The 16,960-nt window shown below is 31.4% G+C and overlaps 3 protein-coding genes across 5 annotated transcripts; 2 read left to right on the top strand and 1 right to left on the bottom strand.

Annotated features, from left to right (window-relative positions):
• Window positions 1-4,714: 4,714 nt before the first annotated feature.
• Window positions 4,715-8,965, top strand: LOC124823345 (putative inactive receptor-like protein kinase At3g56050). The gene is made up of 9 exons (XM_047295537.2): window positions 4,715-5,052; window positions 5,151-5,289; window positions 5,715-5,786; window positions 5,889-6,032; window positions 6,116-6,256; window positions 6,406-6,809; window positions 7,039-7,229; window positions 7,321-7,453; window positions 8,115-8,965. Exons 1-9 carry the CDS (start codon window positions 4,947-4,949, stop codon window positions 8,705-8,707), a joined length of 1,923 nt encoding a protein of 640 aa, XP_047151493.1. The 5' UTR covers window positions 4,715-4,946; the 3' UTR covers window positions 8,708-8,965.
• Window positions 8,966-13,044: 4,079 nt separating this feature from the next.
• MOP10 (Pollen Ole e 1 allergen and extensin family protein) lies at window positions 13,045-13,872 on the top strand. The gene has a single exon (XM_047295539.2). It carries the CDS (start codon window positions 13,122-13,124, stop codon window positions 13,644-13,646), a length of 525 nt encoding a protein of 174 aa, XP_047151495.1. The 5' UTR covers window positions 13,045-13,121; the 3' UTR covers window positions 13,647-13,872.
• Window positions 13,873-13,909: 37 nt separating this feature from the next.
• LOC124823348 (Mad3/BUB1 homology region 1) lies at window positions 13,910-16,463 on the bottom strand. 3 transcript variants are annotated; one of them, XM_088116144.1, is made up of 5 exons: window positions 16,312-16,463; window positions 16,086-16,230; window positions 15,760-15,917; window positions 15,213-15,300; window positions 13,910-15,117 (listed from the first exon to the last, which is right to left on the bottom strand). In XM_088116144.1, the coding sequence occupies exons 1-5, from the start codon at window positions 16,395-16,397 to the stop codon at window positions 14,020-14,022; spliced, it is 1,575 nt and encodes a 524-aa protein (XP_087972270.1). In that variant the 5' UTR covers window positions 16,398-16,463; the 3' UTR covers window positions 13,910-14,019. The 3 variants fall into 3 exon arrangements, with proteins under 3 accessions (XP_087972270.1, XP_087972271.1, XP_087972272.1); XM_088116145.1 differs by having other exon boundaries at window positions 13,910-15,105; XM_088116146.1 differs by having other exon boundaries at window positions 13,910-15,099.
• Window positions 16,464-16,960: the final 497 nt, after the last annotated feature.

Here is a 16,960-nt window from a genome sequence, read left to right as displayed (position 1 = left end):
TTTAACAGCAAGTGTTTCTGATTTTTTCAATTGGGGCTACACTAGGGATGAGAGGAAAGAGAAAGGGTTGAGAGGAATGAGAGAGGTGAGTAAGGGTTTAGGGGGTTTCTTTTTTTTTTTAGTTTTGAGAATGAAAATTATTAAAATACCCTTAACCTTAAAACTTAGAATCCATGATATATAAGGATATTTTTGTCTACTAAAACCCGGTATATGATTTTTATAGATTATTGTGGTGATAAGTTTTTTATTATATTAATATGTCCAAGTCTGATTATAAAAATATAGTGAAAATTTTGAATAATAAATGTTTAGGTGTTATCTCATTAAAAAGGTTAATTAGACATAATGTTTTTATAAATATGTAATCCATTTGAATAAGTAAGAAATGAAAGACTTTATTAATAATATATATGAATTGTTGGATTAATTTACAATCAAGATATTAAGATAGTCATGTCTCATCTTATTAAACTACAAGTAAGATGATTATATATTATTCGATCAAACTATAATTAAGATGGTCATATATCATTCACTCAATCTATAAATCACCAAGTTAAGCTATATTAGTGTAATTTTAAAGTATTTTGATTAAGAGAAATTAAGTTTAGTATTAAGTAGTTACATTGATGTTACTAATGTATATACTAAAAAATAACAATTGTTAAATTTATGGAAATTAAATATTTAATTATTAAAAGTAAGTGCTTAATGGTTTTTTAATATTTGATCATTTTTTCAAATCGCCATTGATAAACTAAAGACGGATACTCACCATAACAAAAACATGGGTAAAAAATTATAATCTATTTTGCCAAATGAAATGCCAAGAAGCTAATAGTTTGCTTTGCTACTTTTTTTCTCTGTTTCTTATTATCCTTAACCTTTTTATCTTTATTTTTTGTTATATTTTTTTCAATTTTATATTTTAAAAAAATTACTTATAGATTTTATTTATATATACAATTAAATATTTAAAACATATTAAATTGCATAAACATTTTTAATTATTTATTTGATTAATTAATGACTTTAATTGAATATTAATATGTTAAATTATTCTATGATTTGTATTGAAATTTAATTTGTAAATATTAGTGATTTAAATTGTAATATTATTTTATATTTAACAAAATATAATATAAAATAGTTAATATTTTAATTTTTAATTTAAAAATTAAAAGAAATTAAATTTTAATTTAATCCATCTCAATCTGTCCTCAGTCTATACTAACTTCATACACTGATAAGTCTAACCCAAACAGGGTTGTGAATTGAAATTTTTAATCTAACCTGCAGGCCATTTCTACATTTTTAAATTTGTTATAGTCTGTGGGAATATAATGTGGTTGCAACTCCAAATTTAAAAAAAGTAAAAAAAAATTTAAAAAAGTAAAAAAAATTAAAAAAAATCAACCGCTGAACATATAGGAAAACTTATTCTAATTAAAACTTACATCTATTTAACTAAGTCGGACTTATAACTCCTTCCCATTTAGTTCTAAAATAAAAAGAAAAGAGAATGAGAATCTAGTTTCCAAAATATTAAAAAGAAGTTATAAAATTTTGTTTTAGAAAAATTAAAATCTATAAACAAAAATGAGAAATGTTTACTCTTCTATTTTATCATTATAAACTTTAATTAAAACATTAACTCTTCATTAATTTTAAATGTTTTTTTCGTTACAATCCATAGAAAACAGGTTCTCAGAATAATTATATCACCTTGTAATCCATTTAAACATTTTTTTTTAGTGAACTTTACTCAAATAAGTTGTTTTTAATTTTTTTCTATCAATATTACGCCACAAACTCGCATATAATAAAAATTATTAAATAGATACTTATCCAAATAATTCAATGACCCTCTCTTTGTCAGAAAATCTCAAATATTCACACCTATATTTCCTCCTTTACAAACTTAATTCGCTTGTCTAGCTTCTATGGGTAAAAAGTTTAATTTTCAGAAAAATACAATAAAATAATATAATTTTATTGGATCAACAGTTATATTAAATAGTAATGATATAGTAACATATATTAACATCCATTTAAACTGTAAAAATAAAATAATTATAAAAAGTAAACTTTTATATTTGTAAAAAATAAAAAAAATAACATTGGACAAAAATATAAAAAAAATTCATATTAAAAAGTATTATTATTCTATATTAAAAATACTCCGAAGAGAACAAAAGACTTTGGACTAATAATAATTTATGTTTCTTCCCAGACCTTTTAGGAGTGATTAACGAATGTTAATTTTGATAATTATTTTCCTATACATGTGATAATGTATAAACAATTTGAACAAACCTAAAGCTGAGAATTCACAGAAAAAAACTTGTAATATTTGTTATAATAAATTTATCACCGTTAATGCAAATTGTAACCAATTTTAACTACTCTTTCTTATCCAAGCATCTAACTATCCACTATCATTGTATACATTTTTTTTATTATGATAAATAATCTAATGTAATTATAAAAAAAATTACGATAATATTATACTCAATAAAATAATTCACAATTAATTCAAACATTTAATGTAACCCTAATCACATGTTTTGAATAACAAATTGGGAATAAATAGTTATTTTGTATTTGATTGAAGACAGAAGACGACTTTAAGAAATAAAAATAAAAAAAAAGCCCGAGGGACAAAGATGCTTCGTTTTTTCTTTGTTTTTTTTAATCACTAAGATTTTATCAATAAAAAACACATTATCTATTATTAAAAAATTGGTCATTGAATGTTTTACCAAGTCTCAAGAGGTAGACAGAAACCCTAGAAATTGATATTATCAGAATTTACTCAAGTCAGCGGCGCACGATAGCCTGCAAAACCCCCTATTTTGTCTCATCTCATATCATATGAAAAAAATTGATCCAAAATATACAACAATGATACTTCCCCATCATATTATTTATTATATTTCATTTTCTACTGTATACATGTTCTAAAAATGTTAAATCATGTCTATGAAATATCACAGCAATTTTAAGAAATAAGAAATTAAAAACGGTTTTCAAATTATAAAATTAATAAATTTTAAAAAATTAGGAATTAACAATTTTCAATCTTTTAGGAATCATAGCAATCTTTATTTCAAACACAAATTTTTCTCATAATCATAGTTTTATAATCTTAAACCAGTTTTAGAAAATTCAAAATCACCTCTAAAATTATGGTTTTACCGTCTTAGACCATTTTTAGAAAGAGGAGAAAAATTCAAAATCACCTCTAAAATTATTAAATACGCATAACATTTGTTATGAATGTATTCTAAGAAGTACAGGTATTTTTAAAGAACAACGTAAAAAGGACTTTTTTTTTATGTGAAGCTTCCTGGTATTTCAGAACCGAAATCCTGGCTCTTTTTCATCTAATATTTAAAAAACAAGTGTAGTTTTTGGCATTTTAGTATTTATGTTTTCCTTTATTACATCATTAGAAGTTTACCGAGATGTTGTTTGTTTGAATTTAATGTAATGTAGTATTGAATGTTCATTTGATTAAATGATTAAACTACTATCACCAAATAATTTTAAGTGATTTAAGCAGTTTGACTTTTGAAATAATAGTTTAACTATGTGCATTAATTATGATAAACACGCAACAATAAAGTTAAAAAGAAAATTTGATTACAGCTATGGACATAGTAATTCTGATAACAGACCAGCTAATAATCTATTTGCTTAAATCAGATCTAATTCACTGTTTCTGTTATTATCTTCATACTCACCACTCTGCACTGTTCCTCGTCCCTACTTAGTCGGCGGCAACTCTCATCTTTGACCTATTCCATGCTGTACAATGTGTAATGTCGCATGTTGCTGATAAGAATTTTTTATTTTGCTTCTTTAACAATTGTGTCCATGTAGATGTTTAAAAATTAAATAAATCAAAACAATTTATTAAATAATTAACAAGTTTAATTTTGAACAAATCTATATTCATAACATAATTTACAGGTTGAAAGAAATGCTATTTATATACTTACATTGCTTTTATAAGAACTTTTAATATCAAAGATGAAATAATTTTTACACTATCATTATTTGTCTAAAATACAGTGATTTTTTATAACTTGTATAATAATTATTTTAAAAGTCACACTTATTATTGTTTATCATTGGTTGTTATTAGTATACCCTAATTTTTACCACCTAATCTAATGAAAAATAATTCATACCTTAATAATGTAAATTTGATTTTGTACTATTATTTAATCATATATATATATATATATAAATTGATTGACTGGTTTTATAATAAATATTTTAAAAACTATATTTGTTTTTCTTTCCAGATCAATTAATATTTAAAACTTTTACATTATGTTTTATCATTAGATCGAATAATAGTTTGTGCCTTGATATTATATATGGACCATTTTCATTAGTAGTTAATAAAATAAGAACATACGTAATAGTTTGATTAAGTTTTACAATAACTTAAAAGAAAAACATACTTATCATATTTTTCCTATATTACACTTTTTTACACTATTGCAAATAAACCAATAGTTTGTATATAGTATTATTTTGGAAATACAATTTTATTACAGGGTGAATAACGTGCGTGTTGGTGACAATTTTTATTTTTATAGAATGGGTGTTGAAGTTGCGTTTAGATTTGGAAGTATTTTTAATAATATTAAAATAATATAAATGGAAAATTCTATTGTGAGGGAACGCGTTTTCAAATATTTTTGTAATGTGTTGTATGGGTCCAAACTGGTTTCCTTGGTCTAAGAACATGGTTTGGAGATTCACCCCTTTGCCATATATGACAATGTTTTAGAAATTTCATATTTTTCTATACTTTCGAAGACTGATCCTTTTGGGAATCAACTTCCTTCAATTTCGTTTCTTTGAAGAAAAATTCAATCTGGATCGTGCTTTTTTTGCCCCACAGTTGAGGTTTGCACGCAGCAAGAATGAACAAAAACTGGAAATCCAGCTGCTTCAGGGATCCTTTGTTCCTTCTAGCGTTGTGTTTGTTCTTTCAGAACTTTAGTTCCTGTTGCTCTTTGAATGAAGAAGGTATTGAGCTTTTGCTTTGTGGAATCTTCTATTTTAGTGAAGTTATTTGTGTATATCCGAGGGGGAAAATAAAGCTGAGAAGTGAGTTCTATGTGCAGGTAAAGCTCTTCTGAAGTTCAAGCAGGGAATAGTAAGAGACCCTTTTGGTGCTTTGTCAAATTGGGTTAACGATGAAGTAGCAGTTAACCATTGTAATTGGTTTGGAGTTGAGTGCTCTGCTGGAAGAGTGGTAGTCTTGTAAGTTCTGATTTTGTGATCTGTTTTTGAGAAATTGAATTTATGTATTTTTCTGTTCAATTTAATTTATGGCCACAGAAAGAATATATAATTTTTTTTTTCAAATTTTATTCATTTGGGTCCTCAGATCAGAAACCCAAGTTTCAAATTTATACTTTATTTTTCTTTGTTATCAGCAAAACTGTTTGATTCGTAATTTTTTAGACTGCTATAAAAGTCTATCATGTTTTTTTTTTATTGTAGTCTAACATCTCCTCAATCGAAATGTACCTTGGTCTTGAATCAACTGATCCATAGAAGCTTGATATTGTCATTACAAAATTTTAAGACCAGTTTCCTGTTCAATAAAAATGACTTTTGTTAACATTTTTGGTTAGATAGAATTGGCAGTATTCTGATCTATAGAATATATTTTTGTTTGGCAGGAATTTGAAAGACCTTTGTCTTGAAGGAAATCTGGTACCTGAGCTCGCGAACCTTGTTCACATAAAGTCCATGTATGTTATCAATTTTTGTTGTTTGCTGCAACTAATTCCTTGATAAGTTCAGTTTTCAAATGTTTTCAACTGTCTAGTAATCGTATGATGAACATGTTGCAGAATTTTGCGGAACAATTCTTTTTATGGAATCATCCCTGAAGGAATTGCACACTTGGATGAATTGGAGGTTTTGGATTTGGGCTACAACAACTTCAGTGGACATCTACCTACAGATCTTGGGAATAATATTTCGCTAACAATCCTGTAGGATAAAGCTCTCTGAACATTTCAAATCTCATTTTTTAAACTTATTTTCCTACTTTGTTCTTAGTTTCTTCTTATTGCAGTTTGTTGGACAACAATGAACATCTCTGTGGTTTCTCTCCTGAAATTAATAAATTGATGTTGATTTCTGAATATCAAGTAGACGAAAGACAACTGAGTCTGGCAGCAAAAGTGCCAGCTTGTACAAGAAGATTCATCAAACGGTATGTCATTAAGCTTTCAAAAGGGCTCATCTCTAGTTTAGAGTTACAAGCCACGCCATTCTTTCGTGTATTTCTGGTTCACTGGTTCTATATATTCAGGTTGTGTCCATCTATTTCGCAATCTTACTCTATCATTCTTTTTTCTGAAGGCACATTGGCAAAAATAAGAAAGGTTTAAGGAGGCTACTGCAATCTTCTCGTGATAGCAATTCTTTTAACCGTGCTGCTAGGTTTCCTGATAGTCCTCCTCCATCTTCTTCAGCTCCCTCACCGGCCCCAGCAACACCGCCACCGGTTGAGGAACCAACTTTCACTGACCGAAATGATTCTGCTTCTCCTTCTCCTTCTCTGCCTGAACCGCGCTCTGGCTCATCAGATAGCAGTGGTTCATCAGATAGCAATGTTGTTGCTATTTTGGCTGGAGTTATAGGTGGTGTTGTATTTCTTGTCATTTCAATCATTGGCATATATCTCTGCAAAACAAACAAGGTAGCTACTGTAAAACCTTGGGCGACAGGATTAAGTGGACAGCTTCAGAAGGCATTCATAACAGGTGAATCTTAGCTGTCTATAACTAGTGATGTGGAGCAATGACTGAAAACAGTAGATAACTTGCACACAACCACTAATTCATGAGTCATGAAATGTCACCGTGAGAAAAAAGAAATACTTAACTTTTCAATTTGTCCTCAGTCATCTAATAGATCTAGCTTGATGTTATTTATGTATTGCTTTTACTATTTCTGCCTCTTTACATGAATGACAGATTTCAACATTTTCAGGTGTGCCAAAGCTGAAGAGATCAGAGCTTGAAGCAGCATGTGAAGATTTTAGTAATGTAATTGGCACTTCTTCCATTGGTACAGTGTACAAAGGGACTTTGTCCACTGGTGTTGAAATAGCCGTGGCCTCTGTTGCAGCGACATCATCAAAAGATTGGTCAAAGACTTTAGAAGCCCAATTTAGGAAGAAGGTACTGCCACCTTAAAAGTTAAACGAAATTATTTGTAAACTTGCAACTTAGCAGCTATCCTAACTGACATTTTAAGTAATTGCGGTTTCAGATAGATACATTATCAAAAGTGAACCACAAGAATTTTGTAAATCTTCTTGGACATTGTGAAGAAGACGAGCCTTTCACCAGAATGGTGGTTTTTGAGTATGCCCCAAATGGAACACTCTTTGAGCATTTGCACAGTGAGTACCTATCATTTTGGTCTTATTATTACATAGAAAGTAAATTAATGGTTGAGCATCCCTATCTATGACAATTTTGGTTTTACATACTTCGACATTCTGTTTAACAAGTTTTCATCTGTTGATACTTCATACATTCAGTTGATAGAAGGTTGTTCTCTTGTCCTCTAATCTGATGTTACCCCGTAGTTGGTTAAATTAGGACTAGTATTCTCTCATGCAACATAGCTTGTTAGTTTCTATTTTTTTTCTTTGCTTCCTCAACCAAACAAAGTCACCCTTCCATCCTTCCTCATCTGTCTATCAAGAAAGCCCAAGCATAAGAAACTGTTAATGTTAATCAATGTATTTTATAATGCTTAACACGTCCCCACCCTATTTTCTAGGAATGATCAGAACACTGTTGGTGTAAAGTAGGCTAACCTAGGTTGCTCGATCAGTAACCCTGTAAATAGGTTTAGGTTTTGAATTATATATGTGGGGAATTGAGCTAACAATGCATTGTTATTTATTTGCTTTATGTCTCTCTAGTCTCTACTCCCCGAGTTTACTTCTCTTTCAGAAGCAAGAATAGTTTCTTTTATGGACTTCATTTTGGCATATTCTATTGGTTTTGGAGTAGGAAACTGGCTGATGTATTTAATATTCCTGTGAATTCCAGTAAAAGAAGCTGAGCACTTGGATTGGGAAACAAGACTCAGAGTTGCCATGGGTATGGCTTACTGCCTACAACATGTGCACCAGTTGGAGCCTCCTTTGGTTATTGGCAACCTGAATTCTTCAGCGGTTCAACTCACGGATGATTGTGCTGCCAAAATCTCTGATTTGAGTTTCTTAACTGAAATAGCTTCAGCTGTGATGAAATCTTCTGCTAGACAACACCCTGACATGACCCCAGCAAGTAACATTTACAGTTTTGGTGTTATATTATTTGAAATGGTGTCAGGCAGGCTCCCTTATTCAGTGGACAATGATGGCTCACTTGATGACTGGGCTTCACAATATTTACATGGGGATCAGCCCCTCAAAGAAATGGTGGATCCATCTCTGGCGTCCTTCCAACAAGAACAGCTGGAACAAGTTGATGCTTTGATCAAATCTTGTGTCCACCCTGATCCAAAGCAAAGACCAACTATGAAAGAAATTTGTGTGAGATTAAGAGAGATAACAAAAATAACACCCGAGGCAGCTGTTCCAAAACTTTCTCCACTTTGGTGGGCGGAGCTTGAGATTGCCTCGGTAAATGGAAACTGAAATCAGTTAATCAGGTTGTAAGTATGAAGTTCTTATCCTCATCCTTTTTCAATCGGTGAAGGCACAAAAATGTATTCACCTGTACATTAATACATCCCGTGTTTCATCATAGAAGAGTGGCAAATCACATGTACATAAGGGAGAGATAAAAATGTGATTTTTTCTTTCTTTGGGTGCTCTGTTTGGTTATGGTTTATGGAATTAAACTAACAAAAAAAGCTTCAAATATCAGTTAGTTTCATTTTCGCAGTTTGTTTATTTCGTGACTTACAAATGTTTTCGGTTATATTTCTTATCAGTTACAACCATTGCTCATTCTCTCCTTGCTTCCATATTTTCAATTTTCAAAAGCAATATAATCTAATTTGTTCTGATCAGAAAAATGGTTAATATAATGTCATATAGTTGACAAAATGATATTTTATTTGAAAATATGAATAAGGATTCAATTATTAATGTTTAAGTCATGATATAAAAATGTTAATAATCATAATCCTACCCATGTGTGTTGATTACATGTGATGACAGTTACATGTGAAGAATAAGGTTGTGATAGTTGAAGTTTTGATAACATTGATGGACAAGGTCAAAGTCTATGGGATTTTTTGTTAATATTCTATGGTGAAGTATGAGGAAAGTTTGGTAGCAAATGACACCTACAAAGTACAAATTTCCGAGCTGTAGCCTGCCAAATAGAATAATGGGTAGCTGAAAATTTCAATGTCAGCTGCATGAATGACTGGTTCGAGATGACTTGGAAACAGTGTTCCTTTTGCTATACGACAGCTGTTAATTGAAGATAAAAACATACTTGACCTTAACCTATGCATTGCTCATCATGCTACAATTTTCAACCACGAAAGAAACTGTATACGAATTTAGAATAAAAAAAGATGATGGTGTCAATATCATTGCTAACTTTAATTGAGGAAGAGTATATAGGTGTACCGAATTTTGAATTTTTTTATTAACTGACATCATGGATTTTGAAAATTTCTTATTTAGAGCTTAAATTGTGATAGTTTATCAATGGGAAATTTTCTCTTATTACCGTCGATGCTGTAATGAATTTATAAAGTGGAACAATCTTATTGTCATTTATTTATATGACATCTACTCCGAAGTTGTTAATTAAAATGTTCAAATAAGCTACATTTAGACTCTTAGATTCATGTACAGTTTCATTACATCTCTAGATAATAGATATGAACAAGAACCAGCAGGAGACTCAAGCACGAACACCTAAAGCATAAAAGTGAGCTATAGAAGCTAAATGGTCAGTCACAATGTTAGCTTGACAAAAAGAATATCTCAATTCCATTTAACCAACTTCTGATAAACCAGATCATTCGTCATTCATGATGGGTCTTCTGTAAAATATGTAATATCCTTGCTTTTGGATATCACGTACCTGAATTTCGTCATAAAGCTCCCATCTGTTATAATATCATTGAAGAATTTTGAGAGGAAGATTATGTCTTTCATTCTGAGAAGAAAATTCCCATACTAATTGTAATTTTGAAACTTATTCTGATCTAAATAAGATAGTGTCCGTTTTAAAATCTAACACTTTTTTCATAATTTTGTTAATAAAAGATATCTAGAAAATTTGAAATTAGATATACATCTAAGTATATTTAATTTTGATGTGATCGTAGCAAGACTCATTTATACTAGCTTTTTGGATAGTCAAGAGATCAGAATTTTCAGCAAAAAAAAAACAAGACTATTCCTTGGTTTCCATGTTACAGTTACATTAATAGGAAAGAATATGCCCCACGATGCTCTGTCATGTAGAGAAGTAACGCAGACATTCTGTTACAATTAAAGAAAGTCAGGAGGTAGATTAGAATTCACCTTTGTCCAGACACACTGAACAAAGGAGCAATCTTTTAAATTAAGCAACTCCTTCTCCACTTGTTCATGCAAAGAATGCATAGCTGACTTTGCCATGCTTTCAAATAAACATCTTCTCTCAAGTGGGATTGTGTCTTTCTTTTATATATATATACACATATATATATTAATGCTTAACAAAAGAAATAAAGAATAAGTCTTCAATTTTGTTTTATACAACTGTATAAATTTTCTAAAAAAGAAAAAAAAAATCCTAACTACCAGTCTCAAATTTTAAAACTATCTTACTATTAGATGGTCACTCTTTTAATCTTTCAAAGATTTTTTTTATCACTAAATCCCTCCCTCCTCAATTTAAAATGGAGCACAAATGTTGATGAAATGGTTTGTTATGAACTAATTTTGTGATAAATGAAATCTTTTTGGAATTAAATTAGTGATCATAGTTTTGGAAAATAAATGTGGAGGAAAATAGTTGAGATTAATTTGGTGACCAAAATTTTGGGATACTTTTTGCGGCAACACATGAAATTGTAGAGGACTAAATGAACAAATTTGGAAATGATTATATAATATATAACGGGGATAATAAAATATAATAATTAAAAGAATACTAGAATATATATATATATATATATATATATATATATATATATATACTCTTTTTTTAGTTGGTACATTTTAGGAATGTGTACCGGGTTTTAGTAGACAAATATATTATGGATTTTAAGTTTTAAGGTCATGGATGTTTGAATAATTTTCATCTCCCGCATTCCTCTCGACCCTTTCTCTTTCATCTCTCTTACTCCAACATTTTCTTTATAATTTCTATCGTAGCTCCAACTGAAAAAAAATAAGAAACACTCACCTAATCCTAATCCACCTTTCTCACTTATCCAATTTGTTTCTCTCTCATCTCCATACAATCTCTCACCCACACAATTCCAATTGAAGTGAATTTAAATAAATTAATGCAATTAGGAGGATTTGATGAAATGACATCAATTCAAATCCTGGATTTTCGAATTGAGAGAAATCAAGAATTCTTGTTATTTCTTAAATTAATGGATAAGTTGGGGCAACAATATCATAAAAAATACTTAAAAAGAACTAAAATACTGGAAATTTGAAATGAAATATAGTTCCAGATCCATGTATTCTTTTTGTACTAGATTCAATTAAATTGGAACAAAATCTTTCATCATTTTTTGAATTCTTTTGTTTTATCTTAGTTATTTTTATATTTTTCTTAGATTTGAATTCGAGAAGAGTTATAGGTTAATTAAAAGCAACCCATGACACCATAACCATAATTTGTTTGCTCTGTTCGTTATTTTGTTTTTCACTTAAATAACAAAATAATTTTGATTATTTTGTTATTAAAGTAGAAAACAAATGAACGAACAGAGCAAGAGCAACCAATTAAGGTGTTACGGGTTACTTTGTGTGTGTGAGAGAGTGTGGAGATGAGAGAGAAACAAATTGGATAAGTGAGGAAGGTGAATTAGGGTTAGGTAGATGTTCTGATTTTTTTAGTTAGGGTTTTCAGTTGGGACTACAGTAGGGATGACAAAGAAAAGGTTGGACTGAGAGAGATGAAAGAGAAAGAGTTGAGAGGAATGAGGGAGGTGAGTAAGGTTCGAGGATTTTGAGAATGAAAATTATTCAAATACCCTTGACCTTAAAACTTAGAATACATAATACATGAGGATATTCTTGTCTACTAAAATCCGGTACATATTGCTAAAATATACCACCTGAGAAAAGAACAAAGTTAACAAACCCCATATATATATATATATATATATATATATATATATATATATATATATATATATATTTCTTTTAAATTAAATTTTTCCATCAATTATTTAATAGTTCTCACATGTTAAATAAACAAGTAACTCAGTTAATAAATGCTCAGTGGAAATTATTTAACTATATAATTATATTAAACTCAATGTCAAACTAAACATATCTGTGTTAAATAATCACTTGTAAGTTGAGTTAATGTTTCTTACATTATAGATATTTTAAGAGTTTAAATAAATCTACTAATAAATTGAAAATATCCATAGGCCAGTATTTCTTTTTTATACTAAACGCATATATAAAGAGCAGTGATATATGTTGACACTATTACAGAAGAAAAAAACACATACATTATAATTTAAAATAATAATATTTTAATTATATTTATTTTATTATTTAATTTAAAATTCTAATATTCATTATCATATAGCTAGAAGGAATTGTGAATAGGCTATATTTCTTTAGAGGAGTGTGAAACTATTATTTTTCTTCATAGAACATGAAAACATGTAGATGGCAAAAGATGGCCTTCACGTATAAATGAGATTTATTGGCAACAAAGTGGATGGCACGTTGATATGCTTTGTTATTATCACTTCAATGAAATTCCTCCCAGTAGTGCATTGCATTACCAATGAGCTATCAGCTATATATACATATATGTATATCGATCAATTGGTAGTGAGCCTTAGCCTCTGAACTCTTCCTAGTCACTTCAGTTCAACCCTAAAAGGACTCAAAGGAAATGGCTGGCAGACACTTCAGTTCCCTTTCTTTGTTACTTCTTCTGGTGGCTTTCTCTTACACACAAGCCACTCCAGATGTTCCAAAAACAGCAGAGAAGAAAATAGAAGTGGTGGTGGAAGCTATGGTCTATTGTCAGAGCTGTGATCATTTTGGAACATGGTCTATGATAGGTGCCAAGCCCATTCCTTCAGCCAAAGTAAGTGTTACCTGCAAAAGCTACAATGGTCATGTGAGCTACTATAAGGTCTTTGAGACAGACAAAAATGGTTACCTTTATGCACCACTCGAAGGGTTCAAGATGCAGCATTCTGTACTTGACCACCCCCTCCATGCTTGCTACGTGAAGCCTGTTTGGTCTCCTCTTGAAAGTTGCAGCCTTCTCTCCAATGTCAATTATGGTATAAATGGGGCGCCTCTTCGTTATGAGAAGAAGAGATTGCACGGAAGCAAGTATGAAGCTGTCATTTATGCTGCTGGTCCCTTAGCTTTTCGTCCCTCTGAATGCTCACAGACTCACCACTGATGTCTCAAACAATTACCCTTAACCATGCATTCAGATTCCCTTGATAATGATTTTATTGTTTCCTATTATTTGTGTCTACATACTATTCAATATGGAGATGTTTTCTTTTTATATTTTTTTTGGTGTATTCCTTTCTGTATTTTGCTGTAATAAACTAAATTGTAATGTTGCTGTGGGTATTGATTTTAATTCTTTGAAAAAGGGAAAATTGTTTTCTACATTCCAAGCTTTGAGTTCCATACGCATAGAAAGTATCATAAAAGTTATAAAAATCAGTACAACAACTGAAACCTTTCACTCAAATACTTCAAACAGAATCAAATTCTGCTTACATATTAGAAATCAGAATTGACACTAAAAAATGACCTTATTACTAAAAATTCAGGGGCGTGTTAAACATTTTGTTTATATCGTCCATGGCTTCCTTTGTGAGGAGAGTTGGCTCAAACAAATCACATTCCTTGGACTTTCCAGGCAATTTTGGGGGTGGTGGTGGAACTTGTTGTTCCAGATGGTCGTCGTCAGCAAGGATTGAAAACCCACCAAAGTCATTTCCCCTGTTGCTCTGGGGTGCTTTCTCCTGTTTGGTGGTTCTTCTTTTTCGAACAAAATCTATTGGTTTCCCAAACATGTTATTTATATCATCCATAGCTTCCTTCAAGTTGATGGTGGGGTCTACTAAACCATGGTGGCAAACATTTTCCACCTCTGGTTCATCCAAAATAGTGGAACCAACAAATTTGCAAACGACTGTATCCTCTCTGAACTTTGAATTACGACAGCTGTCAGCATCCATGTCACTAGATTTTTCGGAAGTAATATCCCTGGGGCGGAGAAAAACAAAGCCATTTGATTGCGAAGTCGATGAAGCAGAACCACCTTCAGACAAATTCGTATTACTGGTCTCAGAATGTTCTTCACCATCAATGTATATCTGGAGCGGTTCTTGGTGAGGTTGGCTGGCTTCAGTCCTTTTCTGAAGTGATAAAGAACCGGATGGTTTGATTCCATGATCCAAGTTTTCATCAACAAAAACCTCAAACTCGTTCTTTGTACTACGATTTTCTTTTGAATGGTTTTTATGAGATTTCCTGCCTAATGGAACAGTCTCCAATGGCTCCCGGAACATGCTGTTGATGGCATTCATGGCCTCCTTCATATTTATTGTAGGATCCACCAATCCATGATGACATGCATCTTCTGCTTCAGACTTTCCAACCATGGCAGTGTCAACAAATTTTACTACAACTGTGTCATCACCACGAAATTTTTTGCTCTCATCCTTCTTAGTCTTTAAGTTTTTATCACTAGCTACAGCTTGAGCTGCATAACTCTGAATTTCGGGCTCCTTCTTTTCACCCTCGAGGCAACATGCTCCATTGCTTTTGCTTCCCTCTGTCTTCTTGTCATCAGAACTCTTTAAAGACAGAGGCCTCCTGGCAGCTTTTGCTTCCTGGTGCTGCAGGAGATCCTGCTAAATTAGCTAACTGAATGCTATTAACAAAAACAACAAAATGCCTAAAACAACACAGATAAGATCACATGAATATAAACGGATGTCACTACCTGGGCTCTCTTATTATTTTTTCGCTGCTCCATGCGTTGAAGAAATTGTTCATATGATTTCTGCAATTTATCTAGAGGCTCTGCAAGCCTGTTCAGAAAAGGCATCGTCTCAAAATTTCTTCGATAGAGGGGCATATTATTCTAATACCAATTGAAATACTAAGTAGTAATTTGCTGAACTAATATACTAATTTGAAATTATGAGAAGGGAAAATTCATCGAAATTTATGTATGCACCAAGTTTCATGCATAATCTAACGGGAACTTCATGTGAATTTTCTGTGCAAATCTCTCCAAAGCACAGAACATTACAATAAAATTGAATACGAAACTTGATCTAGTCAAACGTTAGAATGTTAAGCTAAATGGTTAAAAATAGTTAGTGTCGCATCTCAATCGTATCTGCAAGGGAAAGATTATAAAGTAGGGATATGTGTCTTGGCACTTGGCAACAATCGAGGAACCATGTCAACTCATTGCACGCTAAGTTTTATCCCCACTAATCTACTCAACACAACGATAAAAACAATTACACTCCACAACTTACTTCTTCACTCCCACATGGTACATTCTCTCTGCTTCATCGTACTTCTTGCACTTTTCGTAGTAAAGAGCATACGCTAGGTAGAATTCACTACGATTTGTCCCAATGCGATTAACCTCCATGGTACTCAACAGTGTTTTTGGATCACTCACAAAATCCATCTATATGGGAGAAAATCATTAACCATGACATTATCCCTTTGTTTGAACTTAATACATGTTTTTAATGTCGAAAAATCAAATAATAATATAAAAAATAAAACTTTAGGCTTCATTTTCCAAACCCATTTCCGCAAAAAAGGAAAGGGGAGGATGTGGTGATTGGGGTACCAGATGGAGCCACACTCGAATATAGCGCATGTCGTTTCTGTAACGTCGATCGAGCTCGAAGGTGTGAACGCATTTCTGCAAGAACGCCGGTAGTTTTTCCTTTAGGATTTTTGGAGGAAGAGTGTCCTTTATCTTTCGGATCGCGCTGCCATTAAGGTTGGGAATGAATGAGTAAACAGGAAAGTGAAGTGGAAAACAGAGAAAGAGAATGGGAATTGAGGAATACCGAAGCCATGGGAGAAGAGGGTCTTTGTCGGTGTATGAATGGATGTCTGAGATTAACGAAGATAAGAGTTCGTCCACGTTTTCCATTTCGAAATAGAATCTGCAACGGCGGTAGCGGTGGTTGTCGTGAACTGGTCGTGGTCCTCGTTTGAATTTGAGACTGAGCGGCAATGAAATGCTCGAGATGAACTTTATTTGTTTGAGTGTAGGTGGTGGGCCGGACCAATTCAGGTTCAAAAGAATTGGGCCCAAGTTCCTTAAAAGATCACCAATTTTGGGCTATTGCTTTCGTCCTGCACCCCATAAATATTTTTTCATTTTGCTCGATTTATATTATGTGAAAGTCATCAGATATTTAAGAGTATTTTTGACTTCTAAATTATACTATCTAAATATATTTTTGAAAAAAGGATTGTACAGTTTAAATTTTAAATAACATAATTTATAAATAAAAAAATAATTTCCAAATTATATTATTTATAAAAAAGATATATGGAGGTGCAGAATTAACTAAGGTGCAAGAAGTAACTGCCCCAATTTTGTTGGGTTTGAATTAATGCACTCCAAAAATAATTTAAAAAGAATACATGTGCCATTATTGTTAAAATGCATAAACAACATACTTTTTTTTTTATCGTGATTAACTTTTA

The sequence above is a fragment of the Vigna umbellata genome, chromosome 5 (assembly GCF_029865625.1).
Source record: "Vigna umbellata cultivar VRB3 chromosome 5, Vumbellata_1.0, whole genome shotgun sequence".
NCBI lineage: Eukaryota > Viridiplantae > Streptophyta > Magnoliopsida > Fabales > Fabaceae > Vigna > Vigna umbellata.
Note: the sequence above shows the minus strand (reverse complement) of the source record. Positions and strands in the feature narration are given on the sequence as shown.

Excerpts from the sequence above, each read along its gene's own strand:
- MOP10 (XM_047295539.2), top strand. The coding sequence starts at position 13,122 with ATGGCTGGCAGACACTTCAGTTCCCTTTCTTTGTTACTTCTTCTGGTG.
- LOC124823348 (XM_088116144.1), bottom strand. The coding sequence starts at position 16,397 with ATGGAAAACGTGGACGAACTCTTATCTTCGTTAATCTCAGACATCCAT. Across the intron at positions 16,231-16,311 it reads CCTCTTCTCCCATGGCTTCG|CGCGATCCGAAAGATAAAGG; the intron begins GTATTCCTCAAT and ends CCTTAATGGCAG. Across the intron at positions 15,301-15,759 it reads TACCATGTGGGAGTGAAGAA|GCTTGCAGAGCCTCTAGATA; the intron begins GTAAGTTGTGGA and ends TTTTCTGAACAG.
- LOC124823345 (XM_047295537.2), top strand. The coding sequence starts at position 4,947 with ATGAACAAAAACTGGAAATCCAGCTGCTTCAGGGATCCTTTGTTCCTT. Across the intron at positions 5,787-5,888 it reads CTTGTTCACATAAAGTCCAT|AATTTTGCGGAACAATTCTT; the intron begins GTATGTTATCAA and ends AACATGTTGCAG. Across the intron at positions 7,230-7,320 it reads AAGCCCAATTTAGGAAGAAG|ATAGATACATTATCAAAAGT; the intron begins GTACTGCCACCT and ends TTGCGGTTTCAG.